The sequence below is a fragment of the Ursus americanus genome, chromosome 5 (assembly GCF_024610735.1).
Source record: "Ursus americanus isolate L20-20 chromosome 5, mUrsAme1.1.p, whole genome shotgun sequence".
NCBI classification, from domain to species: domain Eukaryota; kingdom Metazoa; phylum Chordata; class Mammalia; order Carnivora; family Ursidae; genus Ursus; species Ursus americanus.
Genome location: NC_142131.1, coordinates 54,339,012 through 54,362,385, shown reverse-complemented (window position 1 = coordinate 54,362,385; position 23,374 = coordinate 54,339,012). Strand labels below are relative to the sequence as shown.

Genomic DNA, 23,374 nt, shown 5'->3' with positions numbered 1-23,374 from the left:
TTTTTCTCAAGATAGCACATCAAATGTAAAAATAATGTGCTGTTATTCCCCGCTGGTATGTGATGTCACTTTTATCGTATGCTGAATTATGCTCTGTAATAGGGTCTGTTTTTAGATGATTCTGTTCGCATTACTCTAGCTTTGTTTTACATTTTAATTATCTCGCTTCATTACTCTTGCTCTCTATCCCCAAGATTTTTTCGCTATTCCCAGCTATTTATTGCTCCAGGTGAATTTGTAAATAAATAGGTCATTCTTCCTACCCCTACACAAGAAATGTGTTGCTCTTTGAGTTTCTGTAATGTAACTTAGAAAAGTTTAGTCACTTAAGGTTATTTCAGTCATGTCGGTTTCTTCACAGATTTAACCCCTTATGTTTACTATTAACTGCTTTCAAAAAGATCTGACATTCTTCTCATTTTATTTTCTAGTTTTTTTTCTGGCATATAGAAAAATTTATTCATTTTTAAAATATATTTATATTGTGTAGCTACCTAATGAACTCTTAATAATTCTAAAGTATTTTTCATTTGACTTTTCAGTATCCTACATAAAAAAAGATCATCTGTATTGAGAAGTAATTTTGTCATCTCTTCTCTAACAGCTTTTTCTTTTCATTTTATTTTATTGGCTAGAAGGACCATTATATTATTATTTAATGGTGACTGTAGGTATGACATTAATAACATCTTTATTTTTAAAGTAAATGATTCTAGATTTCACCACTACGTATTATGTTTGATGATTATTTAAAGTAATATGTTAAGTATCTTTCTATTTCTAATTTACTAAGAGTCATCAGAACGAGTATTTCATTTATCAGGTGTCCTTTGTAAACAGTTCTGTAAATAAAAATGAGAACGTTAACCTTAGACAAGGTGCTTTTTCTCCATTATACTGTATGAGATAAGATATATTACAGAACAAAGAGAGCAATTTTCTCTTTGTAATGGAGGAATTATCTTCGTATTTAAAACATACAATTAATTCCCTGCCCATGTTTATTTGGCTCTCCTAGGAAGCATTTTCTTCAGCCAGATATTCTTAACAGGTCTAGCTCTGCTCTGATTCATTGATGCATTTAGTGAATCAGTGAGTTAAGAAATGAAGAGAGTAGTCCTCAGTGGTGAACCACCTGGTGGGAAGTGAATGAATGGCAAGAAGCAAAAGAGGCAAAGAACAAGCCTTGAGATGAAAAGAGGGAGGACCACTGCATAACACATGAAAAGATGGGAAGTCTCTTCCCACAAATAATTGTCTAAACCCATATACCTTGGAAAGTGGCAGGCTGTTAATTACTCACAAGTAGACGGCCCAGTCCCCTGCGCCTCTGAATCTCTAGCTGGTGATCTCGGTGGTCGGACACTTGCACTTGTTTCTGCAGGGAAGGGAAGTAGCTGCACCAGCCTAGGACGTGAGCTGCTTCGGTTTGTTAACAAGTCTTTGAGGGCTAAGTTTCTTGAATACTGCTCCAATATATTGGGACTTAAACACATGACCTGAAGGCATGTGGTTCCTATGGCACCTTACAAAACTTGTCCCAGGTCCTGTCCTCCGGTTTGCATGCCCGGATGCCTCTGTGGTAGCTGTTTTTCTGCTCCATCCAGATCTCCGCTCCCATCACCACTAGTTTCATCTTGTCTTTGCTTCCAAGTTGCATTATTATAAATACATTTATTTCTAATAACGCATAAGGACCTTGTACCTAGAAATGTTACTCATTGTTCTCCCAGCTTGATTTCATTATTTACTCATTGAATGAAAACAGCAAGGGATCTGAGTAGCTACTTTTCCAAAGAATATATGCTAATAGTAAGCACATGAAAAGATGTGCGGCATCCTGAGCCATCAGAGAAATGCAAAGTAAAACCACAATGAGATCTCACTCCACACCCACTAGGATGGCTGTCATTAAAAAGGAAAGAGAGAGAAAGAGTGGGAGAAAAGAAAAGAAAAAAAAAAACAAGTGTTAAGATGTGGGGAAATCGGAACCTTCATACGTGCTGGTGGGAATGTAAAATTGTGCAACTGCTTTGGAAAACAGTTTGGCGGTTTCTCTAAAGTTTATACATAGGACCCAGCAACTCTAATCCTACTTATATACCCAAGAATAATGAAAACACAGAGACATGTATATGAATGTTCATAACAGCTTTATTCATAATGGCCATTCAAATGTCCATCAGTTGATGAATGGATAAATAAAATCTCATATATTTGTATAATGGCATAGTATTCATCAGTAAAAAGGAATGAAATGCTGGCACATTCTCCAGCATGGAGGAACCTCGAAAACATTAAGTGAAAGAAGCTAGTTACAAAAACTCACATATTAATATGATTCCATTTATATCGACTGCCCAGAATAGGCAAATTCATAGAGAAAGAAAGTGAAGTTAGTGGTTGCCAGTAGGTAGGGCTAAGGAACGTTGAGGGAAATGGGGAATGACTGCTGACAGATACGGGATTTGTTTTTGGAGTGATGAAAATGTTCTAAATGTTTAAAAAATGACTGTGGTGATGGTGGCACGACTGTGAATATCCTAAAAACTAGGGAATTGTGCGGTTTAAATGGCTGAATTTTTTTGGCATGTGAACTATATCTCAATAAAGCTGGGTTTTTGTTTTGTTTCTTTTTACAGATTACTTTTTATTTTTTTTTAATTTATTTTTTAAGAGAGAACGTGCACGAGTGACCGGGGTGCGGAACAGGGAGAGGGGGAGAATCTTAAAAAGGCTCCACACTCTGTGGGATCCATGTGGAGCTTGATCTCACGACACCGAGATCGTAACCTGAGCCAAATCAAGAGTCCGGTGCTTAACCAACTGAGCCACCCAGGTGCCCCTACAAATTACTTTTTAAGCTTAATAAATTTTACACTTCCTGTGCAGAACCTGAAATACCAGGTGTTCATCATAAGATAATTAAGAATGGTGGGTAGCTGGATCGAACCTGGAAATTGTATAATAGGAAAATAGTGATGTACCTCCATAGGATGGAATAAGAAACAGTTAATGTTTGGGGCACCTGGGTGGCTCAGTTGGTTAAGCGTCTGCCTTCGGCTCAGGTCATGATCCCAGGGTCCTGGGATTGAGCCCCACATCAGGCTCCCTGCTCAGTGGGAAGCCTGCTTCTCCCTCACCCTCTGCCCCTGCTTGTGTTCCCTCTCTCGCTGTCTCTCACTGTCAGATAAAGAAATAAAATCTTTAAAAAAGAAAAAAGAAACAGTTAATGTGTTTAACATATATTTAATGATATGGAGATGTACTTAAAAGAAGAAACAAGATAGTGTTATGTATTTTTTGACATGCGTAATTAACGTACGTGTGTGTGGAAAAAGTCTGGAATGTCAAAAATTTTAGAGTTGCTGTCACAGAGTGGAGAGATTGGAGATAGTTTTATTTGTTGGTTTCACTGCATATCTGTATTACCTGTGTGTTTCTGTCATATACAGCCTATTGTCTAGCACTTCTCTCCTCCATCTTTGTGAGTGTTGTGGTGGCGCTTGTGGTATCGCGGGTCCTGGTGAGATTCGTGTGAGACAAAGCCGCAGCCGCTGTACTGACCAGAGTGGCCCACATACTTTATTTTCATGACGCTGAAAAAGTAAACAAGGAACTTCAATATCTTTGCAGGTTATCAATGCTGCATTGGCTTTAGCAGCAAAACCACAGAGTAAACTGGCCCAAGAGAACATGGATCTTTTTAAAGAACAGTGGGAAAAACAAGTCCGTGTTCTCACAGATGCTGTCGATGACATTACTTCCATTGATGACTTCTTGGCTGTCTCAGGTAATGAGCTGGTTCCCCAGAGAAGCATGTGAGAATGTGCATAATTACTTTCGCCTAAGTCACAATAATGGACAATCAAAACGCCCCCAAGTCTGGGCAGGTAAATTACTCTGGCAATAATATTGTGCTGGTTTTCATTTTAATTAAAAAAAACAACAGCAGCTAACAACAACGAACTGTCACTGACTCCTCAGCAGTGGGAGGTGGGGTTGGAGTTGTTTCCCTTGTGGGTGGGCTGGTCTTGATCTTAGAAGCAGGAATTAGAAAGCTGGCTGGCAGTTTTCCTCTTTTTTGTAGAGTGAGATTTTGCAACTGTGACCTGTACAACACCGTAACAACCCACCCTTCTTGCTGTTATTGTATTTAGAAAAAACATTGACCTGGGTCCCGGGAGAGGCTATGGTTATTTGTTATGAGCCTGTGAAACTTAAGAGAAGGGATTCCCAGCACCATCACCTTTAATTCCTTTTTGAAAATAATTTTTCCCCCTTCTTGGAGAGCTTCTTCCTTTCTCCCTCAGAAATGATCATAGTTTAACTGCCTACTTTTCGAAAGACTCTGTCTGCATGATGCACAGATAGAAAACAGAGAGGAAATATTTAAGTGCCATTTAATTATGAACTTGCAAAAAATAAATCTGGGTAATTCACCTCACAAAAACAGTTGATTTCATTATATAAACATAAACTGGTAATGACATAGTAAATTGCATTCATATAGAAAATGTCTGTCAACTGCAATTCACTGTTTATCACACAGAGATAAATTTCAATCCATCTCCTTCAAGTTGAGCAAGAATAAATGCATTCTTCCTTTAACAGGGGCTCTGCTGCCCTTAGCTGCGCTGCTTGCTCTCTGGAGGTGCCAGGCTTTCTGAGGCCAGTGGCTTTGGGCAGAGTCTGTGGCTGGGTACTTGTTGGGCTAAAACTACCTGTCACCCCAGGGAATCACAGGCTGGAACGTGGGAGATGTGAGTGTCAATGGGGCTTGAAAGAGAAGCGGGGCTTAAGTACATGCACAGCACAGTCCTCCAGCAGTGACCTGTATCTAAGGTGACAGTGTGTTCTGCATACCAATGTCCTCCTGTCTCTGCCTGCTCTCCGTGGGACTGGTAGCTTTGGCTGTACTTGAGAGAGTGGGGAGCGGCAATCCATAAACCGCAGAAAGGGGATAAAGCGCGCTGCTGCAAGACTGCCGAATTGCAGGTGCTGGTACTTTAAAACAAAAACCCCATTTGCAAGCACATCTTTGCAGGTGCCAAAAATGCAGCAATGGCTTTTTTGGGAAATCTTGGCCTTCTGTTGTTTTTCCCAATGAAGTACTGAATTATTCTTTTTCATAGGTTTAGAGAAACATTCCACCTTCACAGCACACTTTTAAGCAAACAACAAATTCTGAAATCTAAATGTAAAGCCCCCCTCCGGAGATAGATACTACTTTCCTAAACTTACTTCTTGTGATTAGGTTGGGTATAGCTCAGGCTTGGTCTCAAGGGATTTTCAGTCCTTCTTACAGCAAAATAAAATGTAATAGAATCAAATGTCCCTCATGCAGCATTCTTCAAATTGGAGAAAAAAAGGATTCTGCAGTAGCATTTAGTGGATCCAGGCAGTATCTGTAGGGTATATGACATAAAACAGAAGCATGGTAAAGAGAAATCAAATTCTTTAACAGATACACTTTTATCTGGTGAGTATGTTCAATTTTTATGCAAATGTGGGAAAATAGAAGGGTTGACTTGACGGAAAGGAGTTTAGACAGTTTCTATTTAGCAAATAAAAACACGGAACAATTCTCTCAGTCAGAAAGTGGTGGTGTTTCAGAATATCTGAACTTTAGAGGTCTACCCCAGTATATTTCTCTAAGGTTTGTCACAGGCTTGCGTAGCAGAGTCAAGCAATTAAAAGAGCAGTAGGGCAGGCTGTTATTCATAATTCTTCTGATTCTCTTACGGTGTGCTTTATACGGACATGGGATGAAGGAAGAGACAAGCAGATACCTGGGCAGAGTTCTCCCTCATTGACCAGTTAGTTTTTAGCATTCACACTCCTTTATATCCTCACACACCTGCCCCACCCATAGGAGCTTTAGCATTTTTACGTGGAGCAACTAGAGTGGTCTTCCCTTCTTACCTGACACAGTCTTGCTAGGGAAGTGACTGGCTCTCAGCACGAGGAACCCCAGTTTGAACTGGGTAGGCCCAAACTGGTGTCCAGTCCTTCGCCCTGGAGCAGTTGACAGCATCTCTAGTTGTGCCCCTCGGATTGGAGAGCAGCTGTCAGTCTGCAGCATTCACGGGCAGTCTTTTAGACAAGTCATGTCTTGTCCTCATCCTCGTGTGCCCCCTTTGCCAGTTTCCCCTTGCCATGTGGCACACTGGTGCTTCAGTAGTCCTGTTGGGGAGGTCGGCATGTTTTTGAGTAAGGGGGCTGCCAGGCAAGTGCCCAGCACAGAGTCTGGCTTCGGCTTGGCTTCTGGTGTCATAAATCTTTGCTAAATGCAGAGTAAGGAAGCTGCTTGACTTCCGGGAGTGGTTGTTGTAGACTGTTTTGTACTGTGTTCTGGTACCTCTGGCAGTGTGATAGATTTTGTGGAATATTTCCACTAGTGATTTTCCACCATCAAATCCTTCTTGGAATTGATGGCACCTAGATGTTCCCTGTAGCCTGTCCACCAGCTAAGAACCCCTCCAAGGGTAAGTTACTTAGGGAATAGGACTGCTTTCTCTCTATTGTCTGTCTGTTGTCCCCTTGGTTCCCAGAGTTCCCCCATACTTGCCACAAGTCGTATCTAAATTTGTGGCTCAAGAAGTAATGGTCATTTTGTGTATAATCTGGTAAAGCTACCAAGCATTTCATGAGGCTGCAGGGCAAAGGAAACTTGGGTCCCTGTATATCAAATATGAGACAGTGGCACTTGAAAATAGAGGATCATGCATGCCACCCCCGGGGAAGAGGGAGTGGGGACTCCTTTTTACCAAGTTGTATTCAGAATGTGCCTTGTAAATATTGGAGATGGTTAAGATGGTAGAGCGCATTCAGCAAACCCCAAGTATATTTGTATTGCCTGATCCCTTAAGGACAGGAGTTTGAAATTTATCAAAGTGATAAAGACTGTTTGAATTTCATTTGAATTGTATTTGATAAACGTTTTCCATGGAAATGTAATTTACTCCTATGCATTTATTCTGCTTACATGTGGAAGTTTTAGTTCCTATTTATTTATTTATTTGTTTATTTCAAGTGTTCGGTTAGAGTGGTTCTAATTGGGTTTATTACATTTCCTTACCTCGTGCTCTTGGAAACAAATAGTATACTGCATTAGATACTTTAGGGTGACACCTAAGAGTGATAATTTGCACCTCTTCTTCACTGTCAGTGTGCCCCAAGAATTTGGTCTGATTGAAGGCCATTATTACTTTTTTTTTTTTTAATGGAAGGCCATTAAGTAGAAGATTATACCTACTTTTTTGTTTTTTTGTGTTTAAGAGTAAAAAACCTGTGTAACTACAGATAAGGTAGTGGTGAAGTTGGGTGTGATTTCTGACTCCCATGCCCACTAACTGTGACCTTGGGTAGGTCAGTTAATACTTATGTGCCCTGGTTTCCTCATTAATTAATGGTGTTTTTATTTTTATTTTCTAAAAGATTTTGTTTGTTTTAGACAGCATGCACACGCACACATGCATGTGGGGGGAGGGGCAGAGGGAGAGCACCTCAGACTCCACACTGAGTGTGGTGGAGCCCGACGTGGGGCTCGATCACATGGCCCTGAAGTCATGACCTGAGCCAAAACCAAGAGTCGGAGGCTTCACCAACTGAGCTACCCAGATGCCTGATTTTTTTTTTAATGGCTACTCTATATAAATATCAAACACTCAGATATAGATTAAGTCCTCTGTATAAAGTATTAATACTATCATCTCCTGTGTCTGCATAAGTTTATACCAGTAAGGGTAGCCAAAGCAAAGGGTACACAGAATGGCCGCTGTTACTCATCATGGATTGAAGTATGAGTTCATGCAGCTTTTTTGGAGAATGCCAATTGGCTTGGTGCCTGGAGGGCAATTAGGCACCACACATCTACTTTAAACATATATGCCTTTAGACTTAGTAATCCTATTGCTAGAAATTTTCCCCAGGGATATGTACCCAAATGTTTGCCAAAATACCTGTACAAGGATGTTCGTGTCAACCAAAATGTCTAAGAGAAGACTAGATAAAGTAAATTATGGCCCCTACGTCTTTTCAGTAGGGCACTTTGCAGTCATCAAAAAGAATGAGGTAGATGGGTGGAGGCAGGCGTAGAAAGGTTTTCAAATGAAAAACATATAATAGTGTCCATAATATGATCCCTTGTTTGACTGTTGTGTATGACTTTTTTCCTCTTAGAGGCACCTCTAATATTGAACAGAGTGTTTAATGGGGTACAGATTGGTGTGTTTACTCATAATGGACCCATGCTGAGTTTCCTTGGTAATTCAGTTAAAGCTAAAGTAATTTATGGGTTAAGTTAGTGGAGGTACCTCCAACCCTCCCTTGTTTGTACATGTCCATTGGAAACTCATTTCTGCCTTAGGCCTGAAGTGCAGCGAGCAGAATTGGTGCTTGTGTGTCCTGGGTATGTGGTGGCCTCAGCTGGATGGGACTTTCCTAAAGACAGCTGTTCAGGGATGGTAGAGACCATTACTTTAGTCAGCTTCCCGAAATAGAAGGCTTCCTTTGTTGCTAAAGCATGGCAAGCCCTTCCCTGGTTTAGGTTCACTGGAAGAAAGCCAGTGTGAATTCAAGAAAGTCAAAATTGATTTTTAAAAACATAGGTGTCTAGATGAAGGTTAACAAATCCTTGGTGGAAGTTTGGGCTACTCTTATCTGAGGAACGAAAAAGAATGCCATGCTTCATTGATTCTAAGATGTATTTCCTCCCTTGTATTAACAATCCTGAAACAAGGATGAGTTTTAAAATCAACGGTACAAGAAAACATTGGTCCATGGTTTATTAGCAATACTTTCTCCTTCCCTTTTTTTTTTATAAAGATTTTTTATTTATTTGACAGAGAGACAGCCAATGAGAGAGGGAACACAAGCAGGGGGAGTGGGAGAGGCAGAAGCAGGCCCCCAGTAGAGCAGGGAGCCAGATGTGGGGCTTGATCCCGGAACTCCGGGATCACGCCCTGAGCCGAAGGCAGACGTTTAACAACTGAGCCACCCAGGTGCCCCTACTTTCTCCTTCCCTTTCGTTCCTTTCCTTCCTTTTATTTTCCTTTCCTTAGTGATAATGAAATACAAACGGAAAGCGTGTTAGGTTTAGCAAAAGCAGCAGTTCTTAACCCACGGGCTGGTATGGTGTGCAGGCTCAATACCAGTCTGTTCAGCTTGCATTAATTATGTAGAGAGTTTGTACATAAAAGATGCTTCCGATGGGCTCCCCACCCATTAATTCTTATGATAGGCTCACATATCCTCCCTAAAATTTGTTTATGTTAAAAGTTTAATACATTTTCTGTGTTAAGAGTATAATGATGGAAACCCTATCAAGTCCCCTCTAATTTTTGAATTAGGGTCTTCTTAGCTATACTGTGGTAATTCATTTTTCCCTTCTGTAATAGGAATTCGTACTGTATTTTGGCTTTCACTGGAAATATTTTAATTTAAAGAAAAAAAACCTTTTGGAGCAATTTTAAGTTCACCGCAAAATTAAGAGGAGGGTACAGAGATTTTCCATCTGTCTGTAACCCCACACATGTACAGCCTCCGCCATCGTCAGCATCCCCATTGTGGTGGCCCATTTGTTACCGTTGATGAACGTGTACATCATTATCACCCAAAGTCCTTAATCTACGACTGTTCACTCTCACTTGGTGTACCTTCCACAGGTTTGGACAAATGTATCCATCATTACAGTGTCATATACAGTATTCACTGCCCTGAAAAATCCTCTATGCACTGCCTGTTCTTTCTTTCCCCCCTCCAACTGCTAATTTTTACTGTCTCCATAGTTTTGTTGCCTTTTCCAGAGTGTCATTTGGTTGGAATCATAGAATGTGTGCCCTTTCAGATTGGCTTCTTTCATGTAATAATACGCAGTGGAGTTTTCTCCATGTCTTCTCCTGGTTTCATAGCTCATTTCTTGTCAGTGCTGAATAATATCCCATGGTTTGGATTTACCTCATTTTCTCCATTCACCCACTGAAGGACATCTTGGTTGCTTTCAAGTTTTGGCAATTATGAACAAAGCTGTCCTAAAAATCCACATGCAGGTTTTTATGTGGATATAAGTTTTCAGCTCCTTTAGATAAATGCCAAGGAGTGTGACTCCTGGATCATATGGTCAGAGTTTGTTTGATTTTATAGGAAATGTGTTTTTGCCAAACCTCTCTTCAGTTCTTTCATATCATTACTTCTGATTTTTTTCATCTCATTCCATTTTGCCTGCAGTCTCTTGGGAACTACAAAGAGGAGGGCTTTGTTTCTCTGAGGGGAACCTGAAGCCCAAAGGCAGTTCTTTGTTGGATACACTAAGTAACACTTGCCTCTGGCTCCTTTTGACAGGAAGGGAAATAGCACCATGACCACTGTCTTGTTGGGAGTATCTTAAGAGGTCAAGCCTACGCTTAACTCCCTTCTAGACATTGTTAGCAGAGGCTGCGAGGGGAAGGGGAATGGCTTTTGGAAGTGGGTTGAATCAGGAGGCAGTCCAGAATAATGACATGTCAATGCATATGATGGCCAGGGCTGGCAAAGAAATGACCAGATATGTTTCTTAAACAGATTACATTTACGCTGATTGTTCTAGCTCTTCCAGAAAAACTAGACTTTTTCACTTATTGTAAGGTATTCCTTTGGCTTAAGTGAGTGAGCATGTCTTCTGTAAGTTCTTAAATGTCTTGAAGAAGGCTCCTTTCTGAGCAGGAAGGCAGTGGCCAAATGATGACACGGGGGCTTTCCTTTATGTCACTCTCCCACCCACCCCAGAGAGTCTGAGCAGCCCTGTCGTTTGGGCTGTCTCCTAGTGGTCTCTGCATTTCTGGGTGAGTGAAAAAATTCCCTTTACCTTCCTGGGTCTGCCATTACAGATTGGCATCATCCATTTTAATGGCTGTATAGTGCCCATATTTTATACCTACTCTGCTCTTGGACATTTTTGTTGTTTCCACTTTGCTATTATTATAGATGCAGCTGAGGCTGACTCCTTACTCTGGGATTCCCAAAATCCAGTGTCAAGCATTTTGCTTTGAGGGAAAATAGTTTTGGTGGATTCTCCAAATCCAGTTCTATAACCAAGTAGGAGCCACCTGTCAGCTTAACACAATTCAAGGGTTTTTGCAAATACCACAGTTCCGCAGGCACCTGTGAGAGGATTACTAAATTGCTTCACTTGGGCTCCCTTGGTGACCTCCAGAAGAAGGTTCATTCTGCCTTCCAGCACCTACTATCCCAGGGCTGTCCTGGTTTCTTGGAAAATTGTCTGAATACCATTGGCATCTACTGGAGGGAGGGGCAAGGGACTGGAAGGATAGAGACTTCTAGTGAATCCTTTCTTCTGTTTTAGACTTTGTTTTGGACGTAAGTTCAGTGAGATTATTTAAAGAGAAGTTATTAAGGTTTCTGTGATCTGAATTTTCTGCCTGGCTTACAGAACAGTTGTGCCTTAAAGATCTCCATTGATCTCTCCCTTTTTCAATAAACCTGGAATTGAAGGTTGTCATTCTGGGAGGTGATTACAGGTTGAGTTTCTGTGGGACAGTGATTCCAGCAGTGAGTCTGGTCTCTTCAGTGAAATGATACATGGGACACAAAATGAGCACTCGGTGAGTGAGAGATGCTAGCTTGCAGTTGTCCCCTTCTAGCGGGATGCCTTCTCCCCCATTCAGCTTTTTGTTTGTTCTTCAGAGAATCACATTTTGGAAGATGTGAACAAATGCGTCATTGCTCTCCAAGAGAAAGATGTGGATGGGCTGGACCGCACAGCTGGTGCGATTCGAGGCCGGGCTGCTCGGGTCATTCACGTAGTCACCTCAGAGATGGACAACTATGAGCCAGGGGTCTACACAGAGAAGGTGCTGGAAGCCACGAAGCTGCTCTCCAACACAGGTTCGGGGACTCCCTCCCTTTATTGTGCTCCCCACACATAGATGGCCTGGATGAGCTGGGCTGCCCTGTGAGTCCAGGCCCTGTGGTTCGGAAGGGCGAGATCAGGGTGCAGCTGAGGTCTTCACATGATATGTCTGGGTCGAACAACAAACTTTGAGAAGTTGATCCTCCAAAGTAAGGGTTTTCACCTTTTTTTCCCATGTGTCCCACAGCTAATGATGGGAATAGTTCTGAACATACTATTTAAGATGAACTTCTGAGCTGAGTCTCTTGGTAGTGAATAAATACTACATTAAGGGGGATCCTATTCTTAAGTAAGGCCTCCAGTTTATCTCACTTCAGTGGCTCACCCATCCAAATCTGATACTGTAGAATCTGGTCAAAGAGACAATGATGATTTGAATCTTGATAAAATATGGCATTTAATTTATTTCAACCGTAAATACTTCTCACATAGGTAGAGGCAGAGGCTCTTCATCATACACCTCACGTCCTCCTGTCTCTTGGAGGGATTTAGGGAGGGCTGGTAGAAGGATGGTGTCTGCTGGGCCAGCAGGATCTGCCCTGCCTCTTTCTCCACAGTCATGCCACGTTTTACGGAGCAAGTAGAGGCGGCGGTGGAAGCGCTCAGCTCGGACCCCGCCCAGCCTATGGATGAGAATGAGTTTATCGATGCCTCCCGCCTGGTGTACGATGGCATCCGGGACATCAGGAAAGCCGTGTTGATGATAAGGGTGAGTAACTGCATTTCAGACGTTTTAACAGCTTCTTTCTTATCGTTTGCTAAACTTGAGCAATGCATCATTCTGGAACTCAGCAGATGCAGTGGCAGTATATTAAAACCATGAATCTAAAAGCTGTTAGAATGAGATATATTTAATTATGTTGTCTAAAATGACTTTTAGTTGCAAGTTAGAGCCCAAACTTGGGCCAAGAAGGGGAGCTAGTATGAGTTGGCTTTGAGGATTTAGTTTCAGGCATACGGTCCCCACAAATAGGAGGCTTCTGGTAAATTAGAGGGAAACTACCCAGAATGAAGCCTCTTCAGTTGGGTATTTCCTTAACGCAGGTTGAAGTTATCCTTCACATAGACTACCCCTGTCCTTGAAGGAGTGGCAGGGAGCCAGGAGGCTCCTGGGGCCTCAGTGTGTTCACGGGGAGGATGAGTGCCTGTGGCCGCCCCTGCTGATGCTCCCCGAAGTGCTGCCTGTTCTGGGCCCTGTTTGACCCATTTCTTCTGGGAACACGGCAGTTCTTACCATGTGGGGCAAAAGCCAGCACCCCCTCTGAGTTGGCATAAACGGAGGGGTTTTGAGAAACGACCATCCCATCTGTAATACATACAGCCCAGGGTGCTGGGGTCAGGTCTCACAGATGCCTTTCCCTAGCGTTTGATCTCTCACCTGCTGTTCTGAGAATGAACCCATTGCTCTGGAAGCTGAGAGCAGGGAGTGCGTGTCCCTCTCACCAGGGCACCCAGGGGTCCCGCAAGCCTGGGCCAGGCCCCGCTTTTATTGCACAGCCAGGGTTGCCCTACGGGGCCTGCCTGCTGCAGAGAGAGCTGCCGGGCCGGTAGGCTCAGGGGAGTTTCATTTATACTTCATGGTTTGCTAGTCAGACCGCTCAAGGTAGGCAGGGATTCTGTCCCACTTTTTATCCTCTCAGCTTGGCACCCTGCAGAACCTAGCCAGATTGTCAGCTGGAAACAGAGGCCATTTCTACGGCAGTTGCGTGAGGCTGGACCCATTTCGTATGCAGTGTAGAAACACTTGGGCAAGCCCGCCGCTGCTCCTCCCTGGGGGTGAGGAGGAAAGGGAAGTGTTCATGGATTGCCTGGTTGGCTGTGGGCTGTTCCTGCAGGCTCCAGACCCCCTGGACATGTTGGGGGCTGGGGACAGAGAATTGTTTGTTTTGCTTTCTCCATCCCTTCATACCTGTCCCCAAGAAGAAACCTGGCCTGGGTGAATGATAGGTTAAACCCAGAAGCCATATCTCAGTGGTGTGAAGGGATCCCCTGGTCCCATCAACCACTGGTAATGAACACAGCCCTATTTTTCCAGACTTCTTTTCCATACTGACAGACGCCTAGAAATAGAATACAAGGAACGTTAATGATAAAGAGGAGTCATTGGTGTCTGAGGTTAACGTTTTGAGAGGTTTAAGTGGGTGGATGCTGCAAACACGCGAGGAAATGCGTGCAGATCAAGTCCTGTTGTGGGAAACCAGGTCCTGGGAGCAGGCAGGCCTCCCGGACCCCTCTTCCAGCTCTCTGACTGTAAGCAGGTTCCCTCCTCTCTCTGGTCTTGTCTTAAAAACGAGGTGCTGGTGGTTTTAGTGAGCTATAATGTCGGTCATGTGCCCAGTGCAGGGTCGGGCCGTGGAGGAGCTGTGCTGGGGCACAAGGATGGCAGCGGCCCGGCAGGGGCAATGTGATGGGGCCTTGGGCGGCAGAGGCGTGAGCAGCCAGGTGCGCTGGAGCCAGGGCACGGCGGAGGCCTGCGAAGCCGTTGTGCAGCGGGACCTCGCTTACGGCTGTGCGCTTGAGCTCTGCCGCTGTTTCAATTCAAAAACCTTCCAACCCTGGGAACTCTCAGTTGTTTGTGTCTCGTCCTCCTCCCACCTCAGCCTCCCTTCCGTAGTCACATGTAGTCCTTGTCATTACCTGTGTCACGTGTCCCTTTCGGCAGCTCCCTCTCTCCAGGACTGTGACAACCCTGAGTCTCACCCTCACTCAGCCTCTCTGATCTTTGCTTCACTCCGTGTCTGTGGTTAGTCCATGGACGCTCCTTTGCCCCATGTCACTTCCTGATGCCGCCTCGTGGTGCAGTCCTCGTGGACTCCGCCATCTGCTCAGCCTGGCTGAGCGCAGGCAGCCGCCCTCCCGGGCTCCCGGAACCAGCCAGCACTGCCCCCCAACTTCAGTGCCTAGGGACGTGGCCTGCTGCTGTTTCTCTGTGGTGCGGAGGTGGTCTGGACGCGTGGACTCCGCTTTCCCCTCTCACTGTGGCTGTCCCAGTGCTCCTGCCTAAGGGTGCCCCCCTCCTCCTTCCTCCGGCACCTTTCCCCAAGCAGACAGCATGACGGCATTTCTCCCCTCTTAAGAAAAACCTCATGGTTCCCCTCCTTCTTAGTCTGCTTTGCTGCTTTGTCCTCATCTCTTCAGTGTCTGACCAGTGGCACACCTGCTAGCAAAGTGCTCGAACTCTTCTCTATCTCATTCCCTTGGTGGGTAAGACTTGAGAAAGCATCCAGGTGACTCCTGAGTTCCACACTCACCTGCTCCCTCTTGCCACTCAGTTATGTAACAGGCACCTCCTGATCTTTTACCCACCCCCCCGCCCTGTGCCACTGGTCTTACGTGTTAGTTGATGGCAGCCTACGTTCCACTTGCTGAGGCCTGAACCTCAGATTCACTCTTGCTTGCTCTTTCGGTCTCCTAGCCCACATTTCACCTATCAGCAAATCCTGTCAGATCTGTACAACGCAGAGCACATCTGAACGCTGTTCCCACTGTAGCCCAGGCCACTAGCATCTCTCACTTGGTTGCATGCAGCCGCCTCCTGCTCTCGTCCCTTGATGCCTGCGGTCTCTTTCTCTCTACACGAAGCAGCCCAAGAGATCCTTTTAAGCTTGACTTAGATCATGTTACCTGCTGCCCAGCACCTTCCACAGGCTGTGTGGGGCTCCAGGCCTTCTAGCAGCTCACGGCCTGCTGCTCTCCTGGGGCTCCTGTTGACAGAAGTGGACCTGTGACGTGAGGGCAGTGAGCCGAGTCCCTCTCCCGTGGCCTCCTTGCCAAGTTCCTGCCCCTGGGCCTTGGTTCTGGTGACCCCATCCTGCTAGAACACTCCTCCCCCAGGTACCTGCCATATCCCCCTCACTGCTTTATTGATTTGTATCAGTCATCACTTTCTGATGTGATAAAATTCACTTTCTCATTTCTCCCATTAGTATATATGCAAGAGCAGGGACGTTGCTATGTGTTAGTCAGTCATTTTGTACCTCCAGTGCCCAGAACAGGACTTGGCACATAGATACTCAGCAAGAATGAAAGAGGAGGAGGTACTGGGTTTTCTTGGCAAGAACAGTTCTTGGGTCTCTGCTGGACTAGTGAGGGTGGTACAGAGCAGAGTTCTTATCAGGAGACACTTCTTTGAGAAAGATCCTCCACAGGTGTCTGGGACCCTGGGATTTAAAATGGCCAGTGGTGGTGTAGTGTTTCATGCTGCCAAGTCAGAGAGACTCCAGGATCTTCCATCCATGTGTTCCTTGTGGCTTGCTGGTGCCTAGCGTGACCCCTGCTGTCCTTACCGCATCTCCTTGAAGGACAGGCTTGGCCTTTGCCTGTGTACAAACTCAAGATAGTCTTGGCCGGGCCAGATGCTTCCTCACACGTCCTCTGATGGGGGCCTCACAGCGAGCCCTTGGGCTGGGCTTGGATTAGGTCCTGGTGCAGATGAGGGCCTCGCCTCACTGCCCTCCTGTCACAGGCCGGCCAGCTGGGCCAAGAGCCAATCCCAGCTGTTCCGCCTGCTGCCCTGTTACTGATAACTTCCAGAAGACAACATTATGTTTCAAGTCAGCAGCTAATAAGGAGAGGCTGGAGGTTGTGCGAAATAGGAATTTTATTTCATAATTAAAGCAAAGAGCTAGGACTGGTAATCAGGACCTTTGGTACATACTCAGACCTTACCTGCCATATTCTTTTTGCATTGATAAAAGTAAAAACAAGAAAAAATCCATAAAAATACATTGCCTATTTTGTACTCCTCAAAGCAGTATCTTAAGCCCAGTATTAGGTAATTCATTAATTTTCTTTTTGCCATCAAGTGGGAAGTTTGTAAGAATTTGCTTAATGTTGGATAAAATATTTCTCTTTTTAATACGCTACGTTTCCTACCCAGGATAATCCTCACCTTTGTGTTAGGATACAGGTGTTAGAGGAGTACATGATTTCAAAGAGTCTTGACTGTAGTGGAAACTGAAGCCCCAGCCTCCATAAAGAAACTCCTCGACCCTCTGGGAAGTGTTGATGTGGTGCCTGGGCCCGGTGTTTGTTGGATGGGCCACCCCATGTGTGCATCAGTGAGGCGGGGTCTTGGACGAATAATGAGTGATTTTAACTTCATTCCCCAGAACTGTCGGGAACATGGCACATGAAAATCCAGAATTCTGAGTGTTCATACATTGGGCCCAGAGGCCCAGGGTTGTGTCTGACTTGTGATCTCTGTGTTGGTGGCAGACCCCTGAGGAACTGGATGACTCTGACTTTGAGACAGAGGACTTTGATGTCAGAAGCAGGACAAGCGTCCAGACAGAAGATGATCAGCTGATAGCCGGCCAAAGTGCCCGGGTAAGGGACACATTTGACTTTACTTTGCAGACCTTCCCTGTGCCTTTGGGAACTTGGCTTTTTATTTTCTAGGAAAACGCTTTGGTATTGAGAACACCATTTTCCCACTCTTTCTCTGGCAGCAGGACTGAGGTTAACCTCAGTTGTGGCACATGCTCGCCAGTTGCATGTTCCTCCAGAATGCCGCCTCAGCTGGGAGCAGGGCAGGAACAAGCCCTCTGCCTCAGCTGTGCCCTGGGGCTTTGGTTTATGACAGAGCCCTGCATCGGGAGAGCCCTAGCATCCAGTCAATGCAATGTTTGTTAAAAGGATTGTGAAATTCGAAAAAGATTGCTGTCTTTGCCCATCTCAATGATACCATGGGTATGAACTATTTAATTATTCATGGATTAAAAAAAATAACAGTGGTACATTCAAGAAAATCATTCAGAGCCATTGCATTCATTTGAATCATTAAATCTTCAATCAATAGCATTTATGTTTTTGGGAGCATGCCAAGAAATATTTCTGTGGAGTCTTTTTCCACTCCTTAGAAATCATTTTGAACAGCAAATGCATCCTTGCTTTGGGCCCCACTCCATCATGGGCACTTGGGGAAGCTGAGTGGGGAGGAGCTCAAGGTTTGGAGTCCGTGGCCCTTGAGGTGGGCACCAGGCTTCCGTGCCATGCCAGTTAGCTAAAAGCAGAAGCCACAGGAAATGCCCAGTCAGGGCCGACCAGGGAAAGGGCTCCATGCATCAGCCCCTTCTCTTATGTCCTCTCCCCACGGCAGCAGGCAGAGGATGAACTTACTTACCAAAAAATTAAGCAGCTTCTCTTCCTGTACAGGTGTGATCTGGAAGCTTCCATGTTAGCTTTCTGTCCCTCACACTGTGTTTTCCTCCACACTAAAACTTGCTCTTGAAAGTGGGTCGGAAATTCAGGCTGCTGTAAACTTCTGCTCAAAATGAGAAGAAATGGACCTTTAGGCAAAATGAAACCTATTAAAGCATTATCCTACCTATGTCATAGATTGCGTGGTAGAAATACTCTGGGCTAATGCACGGTGAGAACTTCATCTTCTCTTTATGTAAGAGCTTTCTTTGCTTCTGATTCCAGGCGATCATGGCTCAGCTTCCCCAGGAGCAAAAAGCAAAGATTGCAGAACAGGTGGCCAGCTTCCAGGAAGAAAAGAGCAAGCTCGATGCCGAAGTGTCCAAGTGGGATGACAGTGGTAATGACATCATCGTGCTGGCCAAGCAGATGTGCATGATTATGATGGAGATGACAGACTTCACCCGGTGAGCCCCCCCGCCCCACGTGCACAGAGGGCGACGCTATGCTGCTTTGCAGACCTCTCCTTTTTCTGTCCATCTCCAGCTACATACAACGATCCTTGTTCTCTCTTGTCAGAGGTAAAGGACCGCTCAAAAATACGTCAGACGTGATCAGTGCTGCCAAGAAAATTGCGGAGGCCGGATCCAGGATGGATAAGCTCGGCCGGACCATTGCAGACCATGTGAGTGAGAGGCTTGCTACGTGGGTTTCTTAGGTCATCCCGGGACTCAGGGAGCCCAACCCGGTTCATTCCAAGGTGGTGACAGTAATGTTTTTCTGGGGACACAGCAGTCTTCTCATCTCTAGTCTTGTGCTTAACTGGTCAACCTGCCTGATTAATACCAACAGAGATTGGTAAGGATTTCTGAATTCCTCTTTTTCTTCGACAAGTCTTAGGAGCCAGGCCCACTTTGTAGTAGAGCACCTATCTGGGGCAGGTGTGTGTATCCTGCCATCTTCCCTGGTGGCGGCTTGTCAGCCACTTCCGTGGGCTGCTGCTGCTTCTCTCCCCGTTTCCTGCAGACCTTCAGATCCCGCCAGGAGCTGCCTCTCTGAATCCTCACACACTGAAACTCGGGGTAGAAGGGCATCTCATGGGTGTTTAGGAGCCCCATGCTAGTGCTTTGGAAAGCGGATGTGCTCCGCTGCGGACAGATGTGTCTGTCCCCTGCACCGTGTCTTCTTAGCCACCCAGCCTTCATCCGTTTTCTTCCATATGCACATATCAGCAAATGTGGTTCCTACCTCCTGGCAACTTACAGTACGTTTCCCTCGATGCTCTAAGATTTATCGGAGCCCCTTTTGCTCATTCGAGTTTTTCTCTGCGGGTCCAACCCTGCAGTCCCCTCCTTGCCCTGAAGTATCCAGGCTGCAGGACAAGTGGCAGTGGTGCCTCACCACTCAAGCCAAAGATTTAGGAGTCATTCTTGACTCCCCTCTTTGCAGTCCAGGACTAAGCCCCGGTGGCTCTTCTGGCCACAGTTATCTTGACACCATCCAGTCTTTTCCTCCCTGCCACCACCAGCTCAGCCCCGGCCTCCGCTCACCGGTCCTGCCCTCCCCTCCATGCGGCAACGCCGCCGCCAGCACGGTCCTAACGAGCAGATCAGATATGGCTCCGCAGTTCTTCACTAGCTTCTTAGCACAAAATTCTGAAGCTCCAGCATGCCCTAGTGGCCTCCGCTTCGACCACCTTGGCACTCAGTGCACCCCAGCCTCACAGGAGGGAAGTGCTGGCTGTAAACACTTGAGAGAGGTAGCTTCCTAAGCCACCTCTCTCAAGTGTGGCAACAGGACAGGAACTGGGCTGCCCTCGAGTTTCCTTGAGGCTGGTCAAGACCTCACGGTCCCCAGGTGTTCTTTTCCTTGCTTCCATTTACTCATTCATCCTCTGTCTTTGCCTCAAGTGAACATCTCCTTTTATCAGATGCTTACAGTGTGCATCACAGTTGAGCACAGAAAGGGCCTGTGAGCAGAAGAGCACTCGGCTAGTTATTATGGAGCTCAAAGCACTCTCCCTTTTCTCCAGAACCAGGCTCTTGCTGAGGCTTTTTTCCCCTTGAGGGACATGGGCTCCGGCAGAGAGCAGCCTTGGGCAACCAGAAACTCCCCTCTCGCCCTCCATGACACACCGAGCCCTGCCGAGCTAGCCTGGGGGGTGGGCTGTGTTGGGGCCGGGCCTGGGGTGCTTGGTGTTGAATGTGCTGCTCCCCCGTCAGTGCCCAGACTCAGCCTGCAAGCAGGACCTGCTGGCCTACCTGCAGCGGATCGCCCTCTACTGCCACCAGCTCAACATCTGCAGCAAAGTCAAGGCCGAGGTGCAGAATCTAGGTGGGGAGCTCGTCGTCTCTGGGGTAAGTGGTACCCATGAAAAGAAGTAATTTTCCAGAATGAAAACAGCCTCTAGTCCGCATACACTCCTTACCTGCCCTGAAACCGGAAGAGCGCTCTGTGGAAGAACTGCAGGTGTCTTCTCAGTCCTTGGCACCCACGGGCTGCACCCTGACGCACCGCAGTGCTTGGCGACGGCTGGGAGCCACTGCTGGGCCGGCCTCTCGCTGGGAAAATGTATATTTTTATCTTTCTTGCTGTTGTTCCTCCAGAGAGGAATTGAACCTGTTCAAAAATTTAAAAAGGTAACATAGCCAGGCTTTCTCAGACCTCCTCCACCCTTCGCAGAGTGCTCGAGTGGTATTGCTTCCCTGGTTTGTTCCCTATGCCACGGTTCCGGACCCCTCATCGCGTTGGGCTGGCGGGGGTGGGGAGAGGAGTTCTTGATAGGCCTGCTGGGCTCCACGGATTCCCTGTAACTTCTGCTCACCTCAGGGGATTTCCTTTCAAAGAACTCTGTGGTATGTGGGACATACTGACGGCCCCTGGCCCAGGTCATGACTGGAAGCCGTGGGTTTCTGTCTAGGACGCCGCCTCGTCACTGCTGGTGGTTACAGCTCCACAGTCACTCAGATCCTCCTCCAGATTTTGAGAGTGAATAAAGATTCGTGGAGGGGTGGGGACAGGCAAGGTGATGGTGCGTTTTGTTTTTGATCCTGCTCCCTTTACTTCTAAATACCTGAAACAGGCATTTTCAGCTTTCTGGGATAAGGTCAGTAGCCACTGGGAGAGCCAATCAGGAATGTGGCTGTTGCCCAGGCCCTTGGTGCACATGGGCCTGGAGGTCAGGTCTGTGTTCTCACCACCCTTTCTGTGCCTTCAGGTGGACAGCGCCATGTCCCTGATCCAGGCCGCCAAGAACCTGATGAACGCGGTGGTGCAGACGGTGAAGGCGTCCTACGTGGCCTCCACCAAATACCAGAAGTCTCAGGGCATGGCTTCCCTCAACCTCCCGGCCGTGTCGTGGAAGATGAAGGCACCTGAGAAAAAGCCCTTGGTGAAGAGAGAGAAGCAGGATGAGACACAGACCAAGATTAAACGGGCATCTCAGAAGAAGCACGTGAACCCTGTGCAGGCCCTCAGTGAGTTCAAAGCCATGGACAGCATCTAGGGCTGCCCTGCCAGCTGCCCCCACCCCTTGGGGCTTCTAAAGATCCGTCACTGCTCTTCACTCAAATGTATCTGATAAATAGAACACTGATGTTAGATTCCACAGGGAAATAGGCAGATTTTAAACCTGTCCAGGTGGTGAATTTGGCAAGGACATACTTGTGTTTAAATTGGTCAAAATACTTTTGGAATTCAGGAGCACATTTCTAGCTATATTTTTTATAAGCTTAAATAAAAATAAAAATACCGTAACCAAAGAGAAACCCACATTAACTTGTTAGTGACCCTCTTGACCGAGTTCTCAGTGTGGCATTAGGGGTTGAGATGAGGGGATTGGAGTCAACCTTGGCTAGGGAGGCGGCTTCCACCCGCCCTGGGTTCTGGGCATTGGGCTGGTGTCACATGACCAAAGATGTTCCCGAGCTACCTGGGTGTCGTCTCAGGAAGCTGTGCCTGGAGAAGGAACGTTTCCAGAAAGGTCTTGGGAGGGACAAACCACACGACGCTCAGTAAAAACATAATGCATCATGAAGAAAACTGATTACTCTCTCTCTGACACGAAATGAGCATTTTAATGCCTGGTCACAATTACTAATGTGCTCTGCTGCAGGACATTAATAAAGTCGCTTTTTTCAGGCTAGAATGTTGTGATGCCCTAATCAGAACATGCTTTTTTCCCTTTCCTCAGCTTCAAATGCAAATTCGTCATTGGGCTCACTTCTAATAATTGCAGTGTTTCCTGCCTTGGGCTTTGCAACAGAAACCTGACAAAATAGTGTTTGCTTAGGCAATAATTTAGACTTTACCTTATTTGTGATTACTATAGCGATTACTATAGCTACAAGGTATAATTTTACTGTCTTATTTAAATTTTATGAATTTGAATGTTTTTTACACTAACTTTTCCCAATAAAGTCCACTATGAAACCACGTTTCTGAGGCCAAGGTCATTTTCTTTTCCTTCTAGTGGCGTTGGGTTTTACATTAACCACCTCTTGGATTTGCCTCCAGCATATGAGGTGCCCTGGGCCCTCATGGTGTCCCTCTGCCCTGGGGACAGCGTTGCCCAGCCGGAAACACTATCTGTGGCTCCAGGCTGAGAGCTGCATGGCCTTGGAGCTTCTGTGCCAGCGCCCCCGGGGAGGGCCTCACCCTCCTTGGGAACTCCCATGTTGGAGCTTCAAGTGCAGCTCAGAACCTTGGAGGCATCCATGAGGTCTCCACAGGCGTCTCCCACTCTGTTCTGAATTGTCCTACGAGCTTGGAGCTGTGCTAACAGCTGCCTTAAATATAAAAGCCCTCCTTAACCTCATGTCCCTCCCCAGCACACACCCCCTCCTGAAGCACAGGGCCCTAGAGAGACCAATATAGTCCTTGTGTCTTCTTCCTCACTTCCATTTTGGTCACCTGTGTCCCAGCCACTCTGCTGCCGTCCACCCACCGCCAAGTAGCATGGCTCTTTGTTCCCCAGCTCTCCCTTCCCCCACCCCAGCCTTCTTCCCGAAGCCCCTCACAGGACTCCTGGAACTCCTCCTCCTCCTCCTAGTTGTTCGAAGTTGTGTGGTCCCAGAGCTCAGTAACTGGACTGCTTCTGTCTCTGGCTCTGCTCATTCTTGGGATCTTAACCAGATTCCTGGCTTTAAGTACTGTCCAAATGCTGACTTCTCTCAGAACTTGACTATTCTGTCTGCCACCTGAATTCTCCACTTGGATGTCTTAACCAGCATCTCAAACTTGAGCTGTCCAATTTCTTTAAAATGTAGGCGGGTCGAACTACTCACCACTTCTGTTTACTATGACCTGGTCTAAGCTGTCATC

At 46.1% G+C, this 23,374-nt stretch overlaps 2 protein-coding genes across 8 annotated transcripts in view; one reads left to right on the top strand and one right to left on the bottom strand.

The window, feature by feature from the left end:
• The window catches only part of CTNNA1 (catenin alpha 1), a 300,756-nt gene extending 278,269 nt beyond the window's left edge, over positions 1-22,487 (top strand). For all 3 annotated transcript variants that reach the window (XM_045794576.2, XM_045794577.2, XM_045794578.2), the window contains exons 11-18: positions 3,637-3,793; positions 11,686-11,886; positions 12,469-12,620; positions 17,129-17,239; positions 18,338-18,519; positions 18,632-18,737; positions 20,275-20,409; positions 21,270-22,487. In XM_045794576.2, coding sequence (XP_045650532.2) covers positions 3,637-3,793; positions 11,686-11,886; positions 12,469-12,620; positions 17,129-17,239; positions 18,338-18,519; positions 18,632-18,737; positions 20,275-20,409; positions 21,270-21,557 — 1,332 coding nt within the window. In that variant the 3' untranslated portion in view covers positions 21,558-22,487. The remainder of the gene's footprint in view (positions 1-3,636; positions 3,794-11,685; positions 11,887-12,468; positions 12,621-17,128; positions 17,240-18,337; positions 18,520-18,631; positions 18,738-20,274; positions 20,410-21,269) is intronic.
• On the bottom strand, positions 1,828-21,270 carry LOC148110112 (uncharacterized). 5 transcript variants are annotated; one of them, XM_087862224.1, is made up of 6 exons: positions 20,877-21,270; positions 20,481-20,671; positions 18,036-18,176; positions 15,536-15,615; positions 5,245-6,186; positions 1,828-3,599 (listed from the first exon to the last, which is right to left on the bottom strand). In XM_087862224.1, exons 1-5 carry the CDS (start codon positions 20,943-20,945, stop codon positions 6,122-6,124), a joined length of 546 nt encoding a protein of 181 aa, XP_087718350.1. In that variant the 5' UTR covers positions 20,946-21,270; the 3' UTR covers positions 1,828-3,599; positions 5,245-6,121. The 5 variants fall into 5 exon arrangements, with proteins under 5 accessions (XP_087718350.1, XP_087718352.1, XP_087718354.1 ...); XM_087862226.1 differs by lacking the exon at positions 15,536-15,615 and having other exon boundaries at positions 1,829-3,599; XM_087862228.1 differs by lacking the exons at positions 1,828-3,599; positions 5,245-6,186 and adding an exon at positions 8,814-12,743 and having other exon boundaries at positions 15,536-17,915.
• Positions 22,488-23,374: the final 887 nt, after the last annotated feature.